At 46.3% G+C, this 19,628-nt stretch overlaps 1 protein-coding gene across 2 annotated transcripts in view; it reads right to left on the reverse strand.

Moving 5' to 3' along the window:
- Window positions 1-568: 568 nt before the first annotated feature.
- Window positions 569-19,628, reverse strand: part of ATP2A2 (ATPase sarcoplasmic/endoplasmic reticulum Ca2+ transporting 2) — a 46,625-nt gene continuing 27,565 nt past the window's right edge. The window contains exons 9-21 of one of the 2 annotated variants that reach the window (XR_011699286.1): window positions 17,284-17,372; window positions 14,299-14,401; window positions 13,669-13,800; window positions 13,456-13,578; window positions 13,097-13,315; window positions 11,948-12,283; window positions 11,091-11,311; window positions 9,604-9,806; window positions 9,374-9,459; window positions 8,859-8,992; window positions 7,763-7,880; window positions 5,347-6,913; window positions 569-1,640 (exon numbers count right to left, since the gene is read on the reverse strand). Coding sequence is in view for 1 of the 2 variants with exons in the window: in XM_071572199.1 (XP_071428300.1) it covers window positions 1,627-1,640; window positions 6,793-6,913; window positions 7,763-7,880; window positions 8,859-8,992; window positions 9,374-9,459; window positions 9,604-9,806; window positions 11,091-11,311; window positions 11,948-12,283; window positions 13,097-13,315; window positions 13,456-13,578; window positions 13,669-13,800; window positions 14,299-14,401; window positions 17,284-17,372 (1,899 nt within the window). In the remaining variant the exon portion in view is untranslated. The remainder of the gene's footprint in view (window positions 1,641-5,346; window positions 6,914-7,762; window positions 7,881-8,858; window positions 8,993-9,373; window positions 9,460-9,603; window positions 9,807-11,090; window positions 11,312-11,947; window positions 12,284-13,096; window positions 13,316-13,455; window positions 13,579-13,668; window positions 13,801-14,298; window positions 14,402-17,283; window positions 17,373-19,628) is intronic. The other variant, XM_071572199.1, reaches the window with a different exon arrangement.

The raw sequence follows: 19,628 nt of genomic DNA on the forward strand, positions 1-19,628 counted from the left end.
CAGAGCTCAGCCTGCCCACTCCACACTACCATAGTAGGAAGCAGCAGGAGCAGCTCAGCCCGATGCTGACACACCCTCTGTCATCTCCCCGTTCTGCTGGACAGTGGAATTCACCCCCTGTCTTTTTAAACCTCCCATGTCTGCGTTTGAAGGGTCTCAGCCCTGTCACCTCGTTGGGATAAGGCGCTTTGCCAGCACCCTGCTGCTATCAGTGCTGGAGCCTGAGGGGCATCACATGGAATTTAAAGCACATTCCTGAAGTTGCCTCTTATTCCAAACAAAATTAGTGTGTTTGGGCTTTAGGGCAGAGCATCACAGGACACTTGGAAAATCCAGCTTTTCCCCTTGGAGTGCTTTAGCCTTGCCCAAGTCCTGCACTGTGAGCTCGTGGCAGAACAGCCCCTGGTTTGGGGAAGGGAGGGAGCCAAAGGGTCAACACTGCCAGCCAGCAGGACACCGTGGTGTGGTCTGGAGCAAACACATTTGGTTCATCTTCCTTTTGCCTACAGAAGGGGAAGAGACCAGGAGTTGTGGGGCAATTTAGAAAAGGACAAAAAAAATAAAGATGTAGTTGGGAAATAGTTGTTTATTTTACGTTTCTCAGAGGGATTTTACAAACAATGGAGCATTTTAAAAAAACTGAGTGATCAAAGTACTTGACAGTGTCCCTTAAACACACACACAAGCCCCTGGAGAGAGGAAATCACACCAGCGAGGAGGTCACACTGCCGAGAGCAGCTGCATCTGCATAGTTAGTTCTAGGAGGGAAGATTGTGGTGGTGGTGCTAAAAAGTGGCATCCTGGCACTAAAATAAGAGCACAGACCTGCAGGAAACAAAGTGCATCAAATACCACGCCGAGTACGTATTGGAGAATAAATTTATTTACCTGATACAAATGAAACAAGGTGTGATGCTCCTCACTGTCAGCAGAGACAACTGATCTTATTTACAACTTGTAAAGGTCACACATGCAGCTGTGGGGACTGGCGACGGCCTTGCTTTGTCGATAAACGCAGCACGAGAGTTTGTATTGCACCAACATCTGTCTCACTGCCTTAAATAAGTTACATTACAGTGCAAAAGAGGTTGATTTGCACAGATGATAAAAAAATCCAAAGTGATGAAGTGGAGGCTTAATGGTTTAACATTCATCTGTAATTGTTTCCATGGATTTATAAATAGGAGAGCATTGTACAGAAGCTGTTGGAGTTGGATGTTTGGATGATACAATACAGAGAGATCCATCTACAACCCAAGGCATGCATTATCTGATATTGTACATTGTATAAACTGACATTTTACAGACAGGAGTATGGGAAATCAGCTGACAGCTCCGTGATTCTTGTTCAAGGCAAACCCAACTCTTCTCCATGCAGCACAGAGACCAACCTTCTCTGGAGAGAGTTCCAACTGGGAAAATCTATATTGCACGTTTGTACATCTGTATCATGGAGTCCTAATGGTACCACACATTTCTTCCACAGAGAACACAATGAGGTTTTGTTTTTAGGGAAAGCAAAGAATCTTTACACGATACATGCAGAAGTTTTGGTAGATGTGTTGCTAAAAACACATGCACGCAACAAAACAACCTTACATTTCTGCAAAATTGTTTAGGAAGCGATTACTCCAGTATTGCTGAAAAGGAAAGAAAGAAAAGGCATCAGTTAATGAAAGGATGAATGCTCAGTATCATTATACAAGCAAGACTAAGATCAACAGTGACAGAAGAAAGAATGTTAAGTTTGGTAACTGGCTGCTCTGTCCTTGAAGGGACACTCTCAGGTTACTTTGTGCTTAAATCCCAGACCCTCTGGATTAAAGCTCAGCTCTGAACACAGCAGAGCTCCCTCAATCACCAGCACTTCCTACCAAACACTGCAGTGAAAAATAATTAAGACATTTAATTAGCTCTTGCCTTTCTCTGCCTGACCAATGGCAACAGACAAGTCTCACTGATTTGGAATTTTTCCTTTCAAGTTCCACCCAATGCAGGTGGAGCTTGAGGTTTTGAGGGCGCTTTTCTAATCGAGGCATTATGGCAAGTTTGGTCCCCTCAAAGTGACCCAACAATGTCCCTTTTCCAAGTCAGGCAGCTTGTTCTGGGAAGCAGTAGGAAAGCTTTGAAGAAGTCACTAAACTACACAGATTAATGTGTAGGCCAAGGGCAGAGTACAAGGTCCTACAGCTCCTGCTGTACTTCACCCCTGTGTCTGGGAGAGCCTGGGGTGCTCTGAGGCCCTACAACTCCAGGAAAGCTCCTCCAAACACCACTTCAGCACTGTAAAATTTGGGCTCTCCTGCTGAGATTTGAAAATGCATATTAATGCAATTAAGGATGTAATTAGCAGAGATTAGGGAAACAGTTAATGGTTAGAAGTGCAAAAAAGTAAACAAGACAGGTGCAAGAGACAGACGGCTCTGTATCTGTATCGGTTTTACCTCCCTCCACCTCAGCCAGAGCCCTGCCTGGGCTGTGCCCACGGGCTGTGGGCAGGGGCTGTGCCAGGGCAGAACTCTGGCAGCAGAGAGAGAGCTCAGCTTCGTACCAGGAACCTCCCAACCAGCCCCTCCCGAGCTGGGACAGGCTGGGGGAGGTTTGTCTGCAGCCTCTTTCATGCTCAGTCATTTGCAATAGTGTTTTGGGGAACCAAGTATGAACTATTTTTATTGCTCGGATGGCAGCAAGAAGGAGCAGCTCGTTGTGTAGCTCATGGACAGCACTTTGGAGCACTCGTGTGCGAAAGCAGAGGGAGCCCGAGGCACTACAAGGACAAAAGCTCCTGTCTAAATATCCAATGCAGGACCCCGGATTTAGGAGGAGCTGCTCCCATTCCAAACCCCACTGGGTTCCCAGCACAAGCCAAGATCCTTCCTGGTGTTCCCAGCATAAGGCAGCATCAATCACACGATTGATCCTGGCCTTACACACCCCTCTCACACTGGGAAGAAGCAGCAACGTGTGAGGGCACCAAGGAATCCAGAAAACAGCAGAGATGACAAAGCTTGGTGAGATGAGAGCAAAGAGAAACAAAAAATATGAAGTTCTTTTCTCAGAATGGAGTGGGAGATCAAGCCTGGGGACCTCTGAGCTGTTTCTGCCTGAGGAAGTGCTGCTGTTTGAATGCCCTCAGGGCTAACAGGGAAAGAGCAGTTACTGCTTCTACCCCCAGCTACCCTATTTCAGCCAGGGCAGGTTGGAGAGGAAATACTTGGGAGCAAAGAAATGAAATGAGGATTTCAACTTCAAGATGTTTGCAGATCAGTCTGTGCTGACAAGTCCTCCCTTTCTGGCTGAAGGATGACAGGATCAACACAACCAAGGGAACACTGGAGTTCCCACATTTCCTGCACTGATTCCAAGCCTTGCACTGCAGTTCTGTACCTTCTAGAACAGAAAATCCATCAGAAAATCTGTTTTATGCTCTCCTGCTGCAACCTCCCCCTGGCCTGCTGAGCTCCCAGCGTGGAGCCAGACCCACAGCACTCCCTACAGGACACAAGGACATCATTCTGGGGCAGGATGAGCTGCCCAGGAGGAAGCTCATGGTAGGTCTTCACATTTGGCCAATCCAGGCCAGACAAGGCTGGGATTTACTTGGAGAACAGAAATTCTGAAGCACAGCATGGCTGTCATCAAACCCAAGACCTGCAACTGCTGGTTTTGGGGAATGCTATTGCTCCATTTCTGCAGGAAAAACTGGACAAGACTGGGAGAAATAAAAGAAAACCAGGGGAGATGAAGATTCCTTGGGCTCTTTAGCAGCACCTGATGAAACCTGACTGTTCCTGTAAGCTCAGGAGCCTGTAGGGATGGATCCCATTCCATTTACCCACCACTCAACTCCAAGGAACACAAGGCCCTATCCCAAGTGCCTCCAAGACATGAGCAAGATGTCTGTGGAAATCCATGACAAAAGCAGCAAGATTCATCTTCAACACAGACAGATCCAACAGAGAAGGTGCTGAGGACTGAATTCTACTTCTCTACTTTGCCCTTCAGCTTCTTAAAGAAGGAAAAAGGGGGTGAGCCGTGGGATTATTGGGCATAAGAGACAGGAAGAGGTTGGACAAGAAGCAGGATGGGTTATGGTGGCAGCCAGACATGTGGCTTTAGACAGGCCACCAACGTGGAGCTCTGGATGTCCAACAGATCTGGTGCTCAGGAATTCAGTGGCATTCCTGCCCTGGGAAACACCTGTCAGTAGTGGTGGGAGCACACTGGACTAACTTCCTAGGATTTGTTTCCAACAAATAACACCCTGGGATATGTTTTGATCTCAGGGAATCCACAATCACACGAACTATTATTTTTCTGTTTCAAGAAGCAGGGACAAGTTTCTTGCTGCTCATTTGTTATTGATACAGCAAATGGCCAGTGCAGGCCCAGTGATTCTGTGGGATGCAAAGCCTTGGTTTGACTCTGCCACACTAAAAAAGGGCATTCAGATGCTCACAATTCAGCAACACCCCTACTCCATCACCAGGGCAGCCCCTCTGAGCCACTTCAGCACCAAGTCAGAGCAAAGTGTATGAACAGCATCCCCAAGGCACTGGAATCTCTGCAGAGCCTCAGTGCTCTGAGGGGAGAACCTGAACTTGAGAATTTAAACCCAGAGAAGGGTGTGTGCCTGCTGGATTCCAGCTGGCACCCCGAGAACACAGCCTGGCACTGTCCTTGCCTCCAGGAGGGATCACAAAGCTGCTTGCCCTTGGCTGCTCCAGCACAGGATAACACAACAGCACCTGCTGCTCTGCAGGGACAGGGACCCCAGGACAGGTTTTAAAGACTGTCCTGTGAAGCTGAGACTGTTCTTTTGCCTTCTCAGTTGGCCACTGCACAAACAATGAGCTGCTTTTGCCAGGAGCAGCACCTGTCCTGGGAGCGCTACCAGGGATGAGGGAAGGGTGGGCACCCCTGACTGAGAGCAGGGAAAAGCTTTGCAGTAAACCAGCACCTGACCACGAGTACCAGAGAGTTTTGGACACTAAACACTCACATCAACAGCTGTCAGGGTCTTAAGTTTGAGATAAAATTAGAGAAATCTGGAACTTAAGCCCAAAAGCTGTAAGACCCTGGGGCACTAAGGCTCCCAGGTCTGTAAAACAAGACCCTAAAATACACTAAACCAAAAGCAAGTGCTTTGCCTTTGGAATCAACAATTTGAGCTTCAGACCACAAAACAAGAGCCTAAAGTGGTGATAATAATGTAGCACAGCAGAGTTTGACAAAACACAGCATGGGAATGAAGGAAATTACTATTTATTCTTCAACATGTATACATCATATGCTATTTTACAGCAAGTCACCACTGGCAGGGTGAAATGGAAGAGGAATACTCACTTTAGTCGATGGAAGTTGGAAGGCATTGGAGAAAAACACCACAGTTAGGACTGTTAATGACTTACACATTGTTGATACAGGACTGAATTTGAAAACATGCTTTAACATTTATCGTAATAATGAAGGTGGTTAGTGCCACATCAAAATAAAAATAGTTCTATACAATATGTTCAATTTGGTCATGTGCTATTTACAGATTTTACAAAAAACACACACGAGCTTGTTACTTCAAGTCAGGCTTACAACAGGCCAGCAGAGTAACCCCATGGACACAGCTGTGCCCCAGTGTAGGAAATCCAATTTCTACCTATGCAGTGCAAGTTATTTTTCCAGGTCTCATTGTGAATTTTGATCTTAAGGTGGGGGGGGGGAATAAAGAAAAAGAAAGGCTCTGACGTGTAAATAAGGTATTAAACCCCAACTTAATCCTCTTCTGAATCCAAACAGGTTGTGTTTGCTAAAAAGGCTGTAGGTTTGAGGAGACAGAAATAGCCCTCCCTACCCCTGCAAAATGGGCAACACTGGCAAAATAAGGTCTGTTACAATAAAATACAATAGACAAATAAATAATCTTTAAAAAAAAGACAGCCCTAAGGTGTTGACAGTATGGAAGAACCCCAGCAGGCTGCACCTGGAATGGCATTTTCTGCACGAGCAGGATCAGGAATTACCTCATAGAGAAACTGGTGTAAACAAGGACAGTCAAGAATCAAGAGTGAGGGGAGAGGGACAGGCAGGACTCCTGACCAGGGGCAGGACTCTCTGCCCAGTGCAGGACCTTCTGCTCGTGAATAAAACCTGACTTTATGACAAATTAAGTTTGGATGATCATGCAGAAGACAAACAGTTACATGCTTTTTTAGTTTCAGACAACACACATTCATTCCCTAAAATCTGCTGCCAATTTAGTCTGATAGTGTCCGCTGGCTCCAAACAAATTTACTGGGTTTTTTTTTACATGATGAATAGACTATTGAACAGAACACTGTACATGCTTTTCATCTACAAAAAAATATTTGCATAAAATAGTGTTAGTTCTCTGTACATGTCAATGGACACTTGAACTGTGTATAAAAGAGGAATATATTGCCCCCACTGAAGTCAGAAAAAGCAAAAAAACCAAAAAAATCTAGATTATGAAACCTCCATCACCGGCAAATATGTTCATGTGAAAATTCAGCAGAAATAGACAGTTGCTCTAAACAATAAAAAAATTAAGTTAAACTTTGTTTTGTTTGTCTTTTGTTGTTTTTTTTCTTTTCCTTTGCCTGTAAAACTCATCAGCACACCGTGTCAGTCACGACCAGAACATGTCACTAAAGTTAGTGTCTGTGCTGTACAGCCAGATAACCAGGGGCATGGTAATGAACACAAAGGGCCAGGACACTCCCTCGGTGCATGCTGACAGGGCACAGGGTTTGCTGGCAGGCCTCACACTATCTTTACCAGGTTCCAGGTAGTTACGGGCCACGTATTTGAGGGTCTCGTCCAGCAGGATGACGGGCAGGGAGATCTTCAACACCATCAGCCACTGCGTCACGTTCAGCGGCGTGATCTGGAAGATGATCTGCAAGGAGAGCCACGTGTGAGGGAACTCCCCGAGGGGCTGAGCTGGGAGGGACCCACAAGAAGCAGAATGCAGGCCCTGGCCCTGCAGACACCCCAACAACCAGAGTGCAGCCCCAGGCCCTGCACAGACACCCCAATAATTCCCCCTGTCCTGTTGTCCAAACCCTCCTGGAGCTCTGGTAGCCTTGGGGCTGTGCCCACTGCCCTGGGAAGCCTGGTCATAGAATCATCGAATGGATTGGGTTAGAAAAGACCTCTGAGATCGTCAAGTCCAACCCTTGGTCCAACTCCAGTCCCTTTACCAGATCATGGCACTCAGTGCCACGGCCAAGCTCAGGTTAAAAACCTCCAGGGATGGGGAATCCACCCCCTCTCTGGGCAGCCCATTCCAATGCCTGAGCACTCTCTGCAAAGAATTTTTTCAGTGCCCACCACCCTCTGGGGGAAGAACCTCTTTCTAATATCCAACCCAAACCTGTCCTGACACAACTCTGAGCCATTCCCTGGTGCTGTCCCTGGCCCCCACAGGGTACAGATCAGAGCCTGCCCCTCCTCTCCCTCTCCTGAGGAAGTTGTACCTGCACTGAGGTCTCCTCTCAGTCTCCTCTTCTCCAGCTGAACACACCAAGTGCACTCAGTGCCCTCACATGTTGCCCCTTAAGGCCCTTTCCCATCCTCACTGCCCTCCTTTGGACACTCTCCAAGAGCCTCCCATCCTCCTTTTATTGCCCAGAACTGCCCCAATATTCAAGGTGCACCTTCTCCCGCTCCAGCTCTTGTCTTTAGCCCCACCCAGGTTTTGCTCTGTCTCCAGGGTCAGGGGTGGGTGTGAGACACGTGCACTTACTGGCAGTGGTTCCACATAAAGGATAAGGAAGTGGAGGGACATGGACAAGCAAATGGCTCCCACCAGCCAGATGTTCTCCCACGGGGGCATCCTCATCAGGGACTGGTTTTCTGACAGGCTGCAAGAAGAACAGGGGATGTGTGTGCAGGGAACACCACCAGGAGACTCCAACAACCAGAACAGCATCCAGACAGCACAGCCTAGCAAGTCACAGTGGGCACAGCCAGGGGAGGCTCCAAGAAATTGTTTAGATGTTTGTTACAACTCTGAACTACCCTGGAAATCAGCTTAGAAAAGCAGTCACAGGCAGCTTCAAGTTCATTCTTGGAAGCTCTTGTGTGTTCTGCTCATCTCTGATCTGGCCTGTTCTTTTCACTACAACCCCAAAATCCTCCCCACAGGAGGAGTCAGGGAAGGGTGGACATGAAATCCCCGCAGACCACCCAGTTCTTTTGAAGTCCACTGAAATACTGACAGAGCCTCAAGGATTTGCACCTGCTTTAATCCTGCTCTCCATCCCATCTGCATTTAGGCAGAAGAGGCTGAGATTCAGAGCGCTGGATGTAGAGCAGGATCTTGCTATGTAGGACTACCCCAGTCACTTGCATTTGAAGTTTATTTGTTTTTAAATTAACTGACCTCTAAGCTATTTGAAGAAAAATACCCTTGACATTGTGCTATTTAGTGGTTTCCATTTATAATCTAATATTAATTGGCTAAACCCACACTCCCTTGGGGCAGGAAAAACTATTTTCCATATCTTCAGCATTCTTATTTTAGTTCTCCTTGATATCACTTTATACCAACATAGGAGGGATAATCTGATTGATTAAGCTTAGATTAAAAATAATGGAAAATATTTCAGTTGCTTGTGCTTAGTGAAATACCAGAGTGAACTGGCAGCCTCAGAAATACACCCTGCGATAAGAGATCTCAGTGTTATCTCAGAGTCGCTTTGTTTGCGCTCCCAGGACTCGAAAGGAAACGTGACTCATTCTTTGTTGGCTGAGCTGCCCACCAAGACCCAAGTGGCACAAAAAGCAGGGTTTGGGATGAGCTGGGCACAGGCTGTGCCTTCCTGCCTGGCCATACCAACCTGTTGAGAGCATTGCACATCTCAATGGTGACCAGCACAGACAGGGCCATTGTCATCGGGTACGGGGACTCGAAAACCACGCAGTCCACCCCGAAGAAATCTGGATTGTCCTCTTTGCACTGCAGAAAATGGCTCTGGAACAGAACAGTGTGAGCTCACTGCCACAGCTTGGCAACTTTTAAAACAGGCAATTAGGCAAAAAGCAGTGAGTGAGTATTATGGAAAGAAAACTTTCTACTGCAACTCCTAAAACCAGTGCTTATAAACTTTTGCCTGCTTTAGAAAAATCCCCTTGAGGCTTTTACTTACAAGACAACAATTAGCCCTTCAAATTGTTAGAAGCTCAGCTATCCCACCTCTGAGCTTTACTATTCAGACTAATTAATCACAACCTGAAAATGTTCAATTATATCAATTCCTGCAACCTACCAGTGTTCTACGGTCATTTCAAGTATGAAAGCAGCAGGCAGCTCCCACCTCCCCTCTCCCCCCAAAGACATCAAACTGAGCAATACCAGCTGGTAAAAGGAAACTCTTGGCCCACCATCAGCAGCAATAAACCACCAGGCAGCAGCACCCACTGTGGCAGCACCAACATAACCTGGAAGAGAACAAGGCACTTTTCTCAGTGTTGTGAGAGTTATATGAGACAAGACCTCGCTTGCCACACCTGGATTCTACCTCAAGACATCCAGCACTGGGAAAAGAAGAGTTTATTGAATAAAAAAGAGCCATGAGAACTCACATCCAATCGCCAGGTAGCGGAAGAAGAGCCACCCACTGATGAGGGGCTCCTTGGGGTTGCGTGGGGGCTTGTTCATGATGTCCAGGTCAGGAGGGTTAAAGCCCAGGGCAGTGGCTGGGAGCCCATCGGTCACAAGGTTCACCCACAGCAGCTGCACAGGAATCAGAGCCTCAGGAAAGCCCAGGGCAGCAGTCAGGAAGATGCTGTAAAGAAACCCACCAGTTACAGGCAGTCAGCAATAGGACAAGGGGGCACAGGCTCAAGCTCTGCCAGGGGAAACTGAAGTTGGAGAGCAGAAAAAAATTCTTTCCAGAGAGAGTAATCAGGGAGTGGAATGGGCTGCCCAGAGAGGGGGTGGATTCCCCATCCCTGGAGGTTTTTAACCTGAGCTTGGCCGTGGCACTGAGTGCCATGATCTGGTAAAGGGACTGGAGTTGGACCAAGGGTTGGACTTGATGATCTCAGAGGTCTTTTCCAACCCAATCCATTCCATGATTTTCTGATTCAGGTGCTCAGCCCTGAGCCTGCAGCACCACTGCTGTTCTCCCACGCAGAGTTACCCACTTAAGATCACAAGCTGAGTATTCACAATCAGAGCACTAAAACCATAGCCAAGGGCAAGCACTTCTAACCACTGGCATGTAAGCTTTGGAGCATTGTCTTCTTCTGGTAACTTCAAAAATTGCAGAGATTTTGCTTTAGGCTTGTTTTTCCCCACTCTACTTGTTTGTATAGGTAAATATATATATACACACACACACACATATATGGATAAAGGCTTGCAAGCCACTTTCTAAAAACCATTTTAGCTCCAGTGACTAAGCTTCATTTCCCCACATTACTGCTGCTCCCTGCAGAAGTTTAACAAGCATGTGGCTTTCCTGGCTCCAAGGCTGTGTGAATAAATAGAACAGAAACAGGGGCTGCAGCAAGAGCCATATGAAGGACAGCTTTAAAGCTGACAATAAACAAGGCAAGACAATTGCTGGGGTTTATTCCACTCTGGGAGAAAGTCTGCTTTGATGTAAGGGCTGGGAGGAGACCAGTATTTACATTCTGCCACCAAAAATGCATTCTGTGTGCTGGGTCACCACTGCTCCTCCCAGAGGAACACCAGACTTGTTCCTGTAAGTTGAGGTTAAACAAACATCTAAGCTGTGCCTGAGACTGAGTTATCTGGAATTCCAGGTCTTGTAATATTTGATCAAGGTTTTTGTTTTCCTATTATTCTAGAGAATTATTCCAGTCATAGAAATAACTGGAAAGCTGTTCCCTACTGAGCTACAATATTGTGTGTAACACAAGGTGCAACTTGTGTGACAAGATACAATTCCTCACTAAAGACCAGACCACAAATATGCAACTCCCAGAAGGATCAATGACCTGGAGAACCTGTTCTTCTGGTTTTAGTGAGAAATACTGAAGTAAATAACAAAAGACTCCACCATCACTACTCCAGTCCAAAGAAAAACTAGATTTAAACCTACCAAACAACCTCCCCAACGTTGGAGGAGATCAGGTACCGGATGAACTGTTTCATGTTGTTGTAAATGGCTCTTCCTTCTTCCACAGCAGCAACAATCGTGGAGAAATTGTCATCTGCTAAAACCATTTCAGAGGCAGTTTTAGCCACTGCAGTGCCAGAACCCATAGCAATTCCAATCTCTGCTTTCTTCAGTGCGGGGGCATCATTGACACCATCACCAGTCTAAAATGAGAATTTAAGAGTTGAAAAAGAAGTTTAAATAAATACGGTGGGGACTTACATATAGGAGGGACTGGAGCACAAGTGCTGTGGGGAGAGGCTGAGGGAGCTGGGGGTGTTCAGCCTGGAGAAGAGGAGGCTCAGAGGTGACCTCAGCACTGTCTAGAACTGCCTAAAGGGTAGTTCTGGCCAGGTGGGAGTTGGTCTCTTCTCCCAGGCACTCAGCAATAGGACAAGGGGGCACGATGGGCTCAAGCTCTGCCAGGGGAAATCGAAGTTGGAGATCAGAAAAAAAGTCTTTCCAGGGAGAGTAATCAGGCATTGGAATGGGCTGCCCAGAGAGGGGGTGGATTCCCCATCCCTGGAGGTTTTTAAACTGAAATTGGCCGTGGCACTGAGTGCCATGATCTGGTAAAGGGACTGGAGTTGGACCAAGGGTTGGACTTGATGATCTCGGAGGTCTTTTCCAACCCAATCGATTCTGTGAGCAGAGAGGAACTTTGCACTGGGTGTGGTTTGGGACCCTTAAAAAAAAAAAATCACCAAGTGCAGAAGTATCTCCAGGCTTTGAGTGCCAAGGACATGTGGGAACGTTTTCCAGACTGGGATAAGGTTTAAACACACTGTTCCCTCACTCACCATGGCCGTGATTTCGTCAAAGGACTGGAGGAACTCCACGATCTTGGACTTGTGGGAGGGCTCGACGCGGGCGAAGCAGCGGGCGTGGTGACAGGCGTCCCTCTGCGCCGCCAGCGACAGCTCGTCGAACTCGCGGCCCGTGAACGCCTTGGTGGACACGTCCTCGTCCTCCACGAAGATGCCGATGCGGCGGCAGATTGCCACGGCCGTGCCCTTGTTGTCACCTGTGATCATGATGACCCTGATGCCAGCCTGCCTGCACAGCTTGATGGAGGAGGCCACTTCGATCCTGGGGGGGTCCAGCATTCCCACACAGCCCACGAAGGTCAGGTTGGTCTGCAAAGAGGCACAGTGGGTTTCTCACCTGACAGCAGTGAAACCGCTTTGCTCCGGGGTTACAGCTCTCTCAGGGCAGTAACACCTGTTTTGGTCCTGGTCTTACCTTTCTAAACATATTTAGCTTCAAAATGCACACACCTGTTTTAGTCATGGTCTTTCTAAGCATATTCTGCTTCAAAATGCACTGATTCTATCAGTTGCCAGCCTTGCAAATTCACTCTATTGCCAGCCTTGCAAATTCAACCTGCAAGCATTGAGCCTTTCATTTCTGTCATCAGTGCCAGGAGCACAGAGAGCACAAGCCAAAACTCTCAGGCAACTGTTACTTCTCTCCCCCTAAACACCAGATAGAGATCTCATTGGAAAATTACAGGGCAGCAAAGATGATAACCATGGACTGAGCCCCTGCAGCTGCTAGGGAAGTGAACCTGACTCAGAGCTCAGGGCAGGTATGTGCCATCACAAAACCCCAAAGAGCTCTTGCAGTTTAGAAAACCGCTAAAACTGCAATCACAATGCAGGTTTTGGAATATTTTTCAGAGTCTCTGAGAACAGTTTAAGGAGTTATAATCCTGAGCACCTGTAAGTCAAATATTTCAATTTGCAGCCAGCTGTTTTAACATTCCCAGCCATCAAACAAGTCTCTGCTTAGACTAAGCTTTCCCTCCACACACGTGGAAAACTCTTGTGTCTGACATCAAAAACACCCAAAAAGAGAATATTCTCAGATCAAACTTCCTCAAGGAATAATCAAATTTAAGGAGTCCCCACTGTCCAGTCTGGGAGAGGGACAAGTGTTACTGATCTTACCTCATAGTTAATGAAATTTGAGGAGTCCTCAAGGTTCATCTCCTCTTTTTTGGGAGGATTGTCGTGGGTTGCCAGAGCCAGGCAACGCAGGGTGTCTCTGCCAGTCCCCCACTCCCTGATGACAGACATGATTTTCTGCTTAATTCCAGGGGTCAGTGGTATTTTAGCATTCCCAACACGGACATGTGTACACCTGTCAATCACACCTTCAGGAGCGCCCTGCAGAGGCAAAAATAGTTGTTTAGCTTAATAAATCCTTTGCTTGCTTAAATTCCAAAGTCCTTCCTCCATGTAACTTCTAAGCCCTGTGCTGCTTTGCAGCCACCCCACAACTCCAGTGTCCCAGGTGAGGGACTGACCTTCACAAACATCTTGCTCATGGACGTGCGGCTCGGCTTGTTGGGTGTGCAATAGACAGACATGGACTTCCTGTCTCTTGAGAACTCCAGAGTGAATTCCTTCTTCATGAGTTGTTTTATCACCTTACAAAGAGACAGCAGCATAAAAATTGATGTAGGTAACACACCCCACAGAAGTGTCTCCCCACCAGCCCCAGAGCAAAGAGCACTCACCGAGTTACAAGCGTTCGCACGTTCGATTCTGGAAAGTCCTTTCAAGTCTGTGTCAAACACATTCATCTTCTCAACCAGGCACGTAAGTGCTGTCTCTGTGGCTTCACCAACCTTCTCATAAACTCCCTTGGCCTTTAGTTAACACAAAGCAAACAAAAACACGAGAGTTTAAACCTCACCTAGAACCTACCAGAGACAGAAGTTCAAGTTTCAGAATGGAAAAGGGAAAAAAATGCTTAACAAGATTTCCTGTGGCTTATGAAACGAGCAGAACTATTTTTGAAGAGCAGCCTGGAGAGTATGATCTGCAGGAATTTGAAGCCTTCACTCTCAAGAGCAGCAGAGAAAGATGTCAGTACTTTTCATCAAGCATTTAAGTCATTGTAAATGTAGCAACCTTAAGGCAGAGGCAAAGCAAGAAAGCAGCACCAGATCTCTAAATTATTACACTTGCTGCTGGGTTTAGTTTACTCAGTGTTCAACAAACAAATAAACCTCAGAAAATTAATGCTTCAGAGGACCTAAACACTCTCTCCCCTTGGCCAGAAGGGGCTTTACCACTGAAAGGCACTAGAGACAATGAGAGCAAACAATCCTCCTCTCTCTCCTGTGCTCCAGGACAACACTCACCTCATTGTAATCCAAAGAGGAATCATTGCAGAGGGCACAGATCGTTGCCAGTTCCACAAGGCCATCGTACTGACTGCACTTGATGAGCTTGTCATCCTTGTGCCTTTCCACAGGGAGAGAAGGGCAGATCCAAGTTAGTTATTCAGCATCAACATCTCACCTTTTCCTCCAGCAACAGTCACAAGCAACATGGGTGAGAGCTCAGTGAGAGGCACAGAAAGGCAGGATTAGAGTCTGTGCAGGGCTTGGAGGGGAATTCCTGGCAGGAGAGGGATCTTGCTGGATCCTTTGGGAGTTCTGCTTTCTTCCTACTGCACATTCACTGTGCTGCATTGAGGTGCATGCACTGGGCAGGTCTAAAAGCAGGTTTCAGCTCCTTAGTTTCTTAAAGGTCAATCTGTACTATATGTGAACCTCCTAAACTAGTGAAAAGTCAAGTCACTTCACAACACAAACCCCACTGGAGCAGAAACACTGTCCAGGCATTAACAGACACTCAGTGATCAATGTCTCAGGTCCCTCAGAGAGGGGGAAGGTACATTTTCCTGAAATAATGCACCATTTTGACATCACAAATAAGAACCTGCTTCTCTGCTCTCACACTTGGAAACTATTATAAATTAATTCCTTTTCTGTAGTTCTACAGAAAGCACAGAAGACAGTGGTCAAAATCTCTTTTCCCCCTATCAAAATCAGCAAGACAGAACTGAGATATAACATCTTTTATTGGAGCTCTCAGGGAGGGAAATAAAAGGCCTGATGGTGGCAAGACATGGCTCACTACTCTGTGAGAATCCACAACACAGACTGTGACATGTCCCATTATGTAACTTTTTGTTCAGTTGTGGTGCTGCAAACAAATTCCAGTGTTGTGTAACACACCACATGAACAAAATGAATCTTGAGAAAACAAAGATGGCTTTAGCATTTCATTTTGGATATAACAATTCAGCAGCCAAGAGCTGTGGCTTTCAAGTGTCATCTCTTTGACGTTCCCAGCAGCTCTTGGGTTGTCACCTCATCTATCCCAGCTAAAACTTCCTGTTTTCACCTGGTCTGAACTCAAAGAACACACTGGAACATTCACATTTTGTTACAGCAGAGTGGGTTTTTCCATCAACAGATTGTTCCTTCTCAACAATTTCTGAAGAATGGCAAAAGCAGAGTCAAAGGTGCTGGGAGCAGTTCTGGATAAAGGAGGTTTTCCAGGCTTTTCAGTCAGCTGAAGATGAGCCCATCTGAAGGTCCAAAGCCACCTGTCAGCTTTTGCTGCAGTTCTCAATGGCTGCTGTGTTTGTGCTCTCAGGTTGCAGCAAAGCACATGCTGAGACGTGGCAAAACTACCCCAAACTGCCTGACCAGCTCTCACATCCCTGGGACATAAACCAGTAGGAAATTTGGGGGTTCAGCAAGATTTGTGATGTCACATTCTCAGTGCATCTTAGGGAAGAGCCATGTGTCAAATATTTTAAGAGGAAATGAAAAATTATTGAGTGCAAAACCACTTAAAGGTTATGAAACAGAAGACAACAGTACCTGAAGCAGAAAGGAACATCTGTCACAAATGGTCCTGCTCTGGGGCAGTGCAGTGGAAAAACTGCCTCTCAAACCCCCCAGACTTCATTTTCAGTGAGTTTGTAATCCAAGGTGAAGTCAGTCACCTCACTTAAAATCCCTGCAAAGCCCCTGATTTAAAAGCTTTCCATAAAGGCAGAAGTAAATCAGCCCTAAAGGTCTGAGACTCAGCTGAGTGTTTCAGCCTTTCTGAGGCAATTTCCCTCTCACAGAACCCTTTGTGTAGGTGAAAGCAGCATGTTTAACACACTTGTTCACATTTCCCTGATTTCAGCCAGTAAAAATAGAACATTAACATATATTGATGTCTGTCTTATTATGCTCAGCATCTGCCACCACACCATATTTTATTATTTTGTTTGTCTAGAGCTCTTTTGAGACCAGCTAGAGCTCAATAGCTGGGTGTCTGCAAGGTCTGGAGTGTCACCTTGCCTGAAATGAAAGCCTAAGCTTTTGACAGCAATTAGCTTTGAAACAAAGAAGAAAATTGGGGAATTAAGAGTGCCAGCTGCCGAGAACACCAGGCTCTGAGTGCTGTGGAAATTAAACAGATAATCACTGCTGAGATGGGGGAGATTGGAGGAGTCAGAGGCACAGAGTGGAACCGCACAGGGCTGGGGTGTTTACAAGAACTGGATATGAGTCCTGTTCCAAGTACAACTGAAGGGATAAGATTAAAATCACATCAAAGACTGAGCAAGTAAAAGGAGCTGCAACAACCCAGTCAAGAAGCAGAGCCCTAGAAATTCCTAAAGTTGTCAGGATAAACCATCTACCTCACTAGCAGAGACTTGCAACTGGTAGAGTAAAGCAAACCTCATTCCCTTCCTAAGGGACTGGAGTGGGTTCAGCACCAGCTCAAATACCAAAGGCTGAGACAAACACACTCATCCAGTCAAGGGCAGATGCACCAACAAACTACTGAGGGCAGGGGACAGCAATTTACAGTAAAATTAGGAATTAACTCCATCACATACATAAGATGCTCTAGAAAAAACAACTTCCACCTTCCCTGAGGCAGAGAAGTTGGAAACCCTGAGCTCACAGATCACCAAAGGCTCTTCAGAGTTACCCAGTCCTTAAATTAGAAAGTAAACCTCAGTTTGGAACACTGGGTTAGCTAATCTCAGTCCAGTAAGACTTCAGTGCAATAAATCCTCTCTGTCCCTAATTAATTTTTAGATTATCACAGGAACACTGCAATACTGCAGGTTTCATGAAGGTTTACTTTTCCAGAGTGTAACTTTGTTTTCCTGTTAATTACTCTCCCCCAGCCCTCCAGTGCGTACCCACTGGCTGACCTTTCATTTATTAACAATCACTGTTGAGTCTCACATGCATCACTTTTCAAGACTAATGTAATAATTAAGGCATGAACAGACAAATATTTAACTTGCACAGGACACTTACACTTCTCCCATGGGAGCATATGTGGAACCAGTGACAGTGAATTCATTCAGGGAACAGCTGTCTCCTTCCACTCTGTCCAGGATAAACATCTGAAAGGAGAGAGGCACAATCACTACTATCTTTGACCAATAATTAATGCAGGGGATTCAAACAGGCCTTAGGCAAGGAGGCCCAAGAGGCAAGTTGAGGTTGAATAAATAAAGCAGACAAAATCTGATCCTCTGCACTGGGATCCCATGAATGTTTGAACAGCTCCATATTCTGGAGCACAAAGTACAGAAAACAGCCCTTCTGCTCTGAAAACTGGCCTGTGGCACCAGCACAGATGAAAAAACACACACTGTGCACCCTCAGCTTTGGCTGTGGAGGTTCCTCACACTCCACCTGACAGTCCTGACTGCACACAAGCTCCTCCTGAGCTCCACACCTGTGAATTGGTGCTCATGGAACAGGAATCCTGAGTTATTCTCTGCTTTGAAACAGCAGTTCCAGGCAGAAACAGCACAGGGCAGCTTGGAAACTGGCAATTCCTGTCAAAATCACAGTAAAAGCATCTACAAACAGGAGAAGCTGTGAGATCTAAGAGGGGAGGTTTTGGCAAGAGCCAGACTATGGGCAGTGTCTCCCTCAACACCAGTGAAAGGGTTTTCTGTCCAGGTTTGCTGGTTACAAGGCACTTTATCACATGGTGCACTGGTAGTTTAACCAGCCAGCCAGCTCAGGTGCCCTTCCAGCACTGAGGAAGGGATATTTTCCACTTAGGACACCAATCTGAGGGATGCAGTTGTACCCCTGAGACCTGCATCTCACTCTTCCCTGGTTTCCCTTGCAGGAGAGCTGCAGACAGAACCACAGCTGAGAAGGTGCAGACACACCCACAGTGCCTGAACCTGCCTCGCTCTTTGTGGCTTGCTGCAGTGGTGGTGGAGAAGGCAATTTCTCACTAATTGATGGTGAATCTTCATGGAATTTGCCAGCCCCTGGTCAGAACAGGCCATTTTGTCACATCACATCTCAGCAGCGTCCTCCCCTCCCCTCACTGTGCTGCCCCAAGTGTTAGATGAGCATCCTCACAAAAAACAGCCCAATGAAAGAAACTCATTGTTACAGGTATTACTTTTGCTACATTTTTGCAAAATCTCGAAGTTCATGTCACTTTGCAGCTGCCAGAGGTTAACCAGCAACCAAAGTTTCTCTGCACAAGATCTAAAGCATTTACCCTCTAAAAAAGGAGCAGAGCACTTTGAGCTTTTAAGTAAACACAACTTAAATGATGAGTTAACCAGGAAACCTCCTGCTCTTGGCATCTGCATGATGAAAGAATCCCTGCAAAGACTAGGGCAGTTATGCAACTCTACTGCAAGTAACCTCCTCTGGAATACTGATGAGCAGCTGCTTTGTGTCTCTTCGGGATAAATACTACGAGACTTAAGGAAGTAGAACGAGTCAACCACCAATTAGGAAGAAAAAGCCATCAATCACCTGAGAATAAAGTGCTCAGGGCTTACAAACTTTGGCCACTGGTGTGCAGGGCTCAGCATTCACACTTTTGGAATTCTAGCCCAGTGTAAGGAGACTGAACATCTGATGTTGGAGTTGCTGTGCCACTGAACTTCTGTAATCTCTAAGCACAAGAACTGAGTGTTTTCTCCATAAAACCCCTACACAGAAGCACAAACTGGCAACTGAACTGCATTATGTCAAGCTGTAAAAGTCCCAAATTAAGAATATTAGGGGGAAAGGAGGAGGGGCACAGAACTCCTGCTCACCTAAAAACACCAAACACTGAGGATGACCCTGGCAATGCTGACAGGACTGGCTGCACCTCCAACAGGCTCTGCCAGGTCAGTCAGACAGTGCTGCACACTGAAAACACTCCAGTGACCTGGATCAGACCAGTCAGAGCTACTGGAGGTAAGATAACCAAACAAAGGTGGAGCCACTCAGCAGGGAGAGAGAACACCTTTGGCTATCAAAGCCACTGCAGTAAATCTACTTTTCCCATACTAAGTTTCTCCACCACCTGTTGTCTTCCTCAATTAAAGAGTCAACTGTTTTACACTCACACACATCCAGTTCTACAGTAACTTTTTGAAACAAGGTAACAAATCACACCATTACCAGAAGTCTGAAAGGCTCTCAGAGAAGTCAATGGAAAGCTGCTTTGCAAACAACTTTCTCTTCCATCCAGGACTATTTTTGGCCATGACTAAATAAGGGAAGAGCCAAAAGCCCTTCAGGACTACACAGTGGAAAACTGAATTAAATGTGGAAGCTTATCTTAGGAAAATAAAGCAGGATTTGATGATCTGAGAACCAAAAAGCCTGAGGATCAGAGGAATTCC

The sequence above is a fragment of the Pithys albifrons genome, chromosome 17 (genome assembly GCF_047495875.1).
Source record: "Pithys albifrons albifrons isolate INPA30051 chromosome 17, PitAlb_v1, whole genome shotgun sequence".
Classification (NCBI taxonomy): domain Eukaryota; kingdom Metazoa; phylum Chordata; class Aves; order Passeriformes; family Thamnophilidae; genus Pithys; species Pithys albifrons.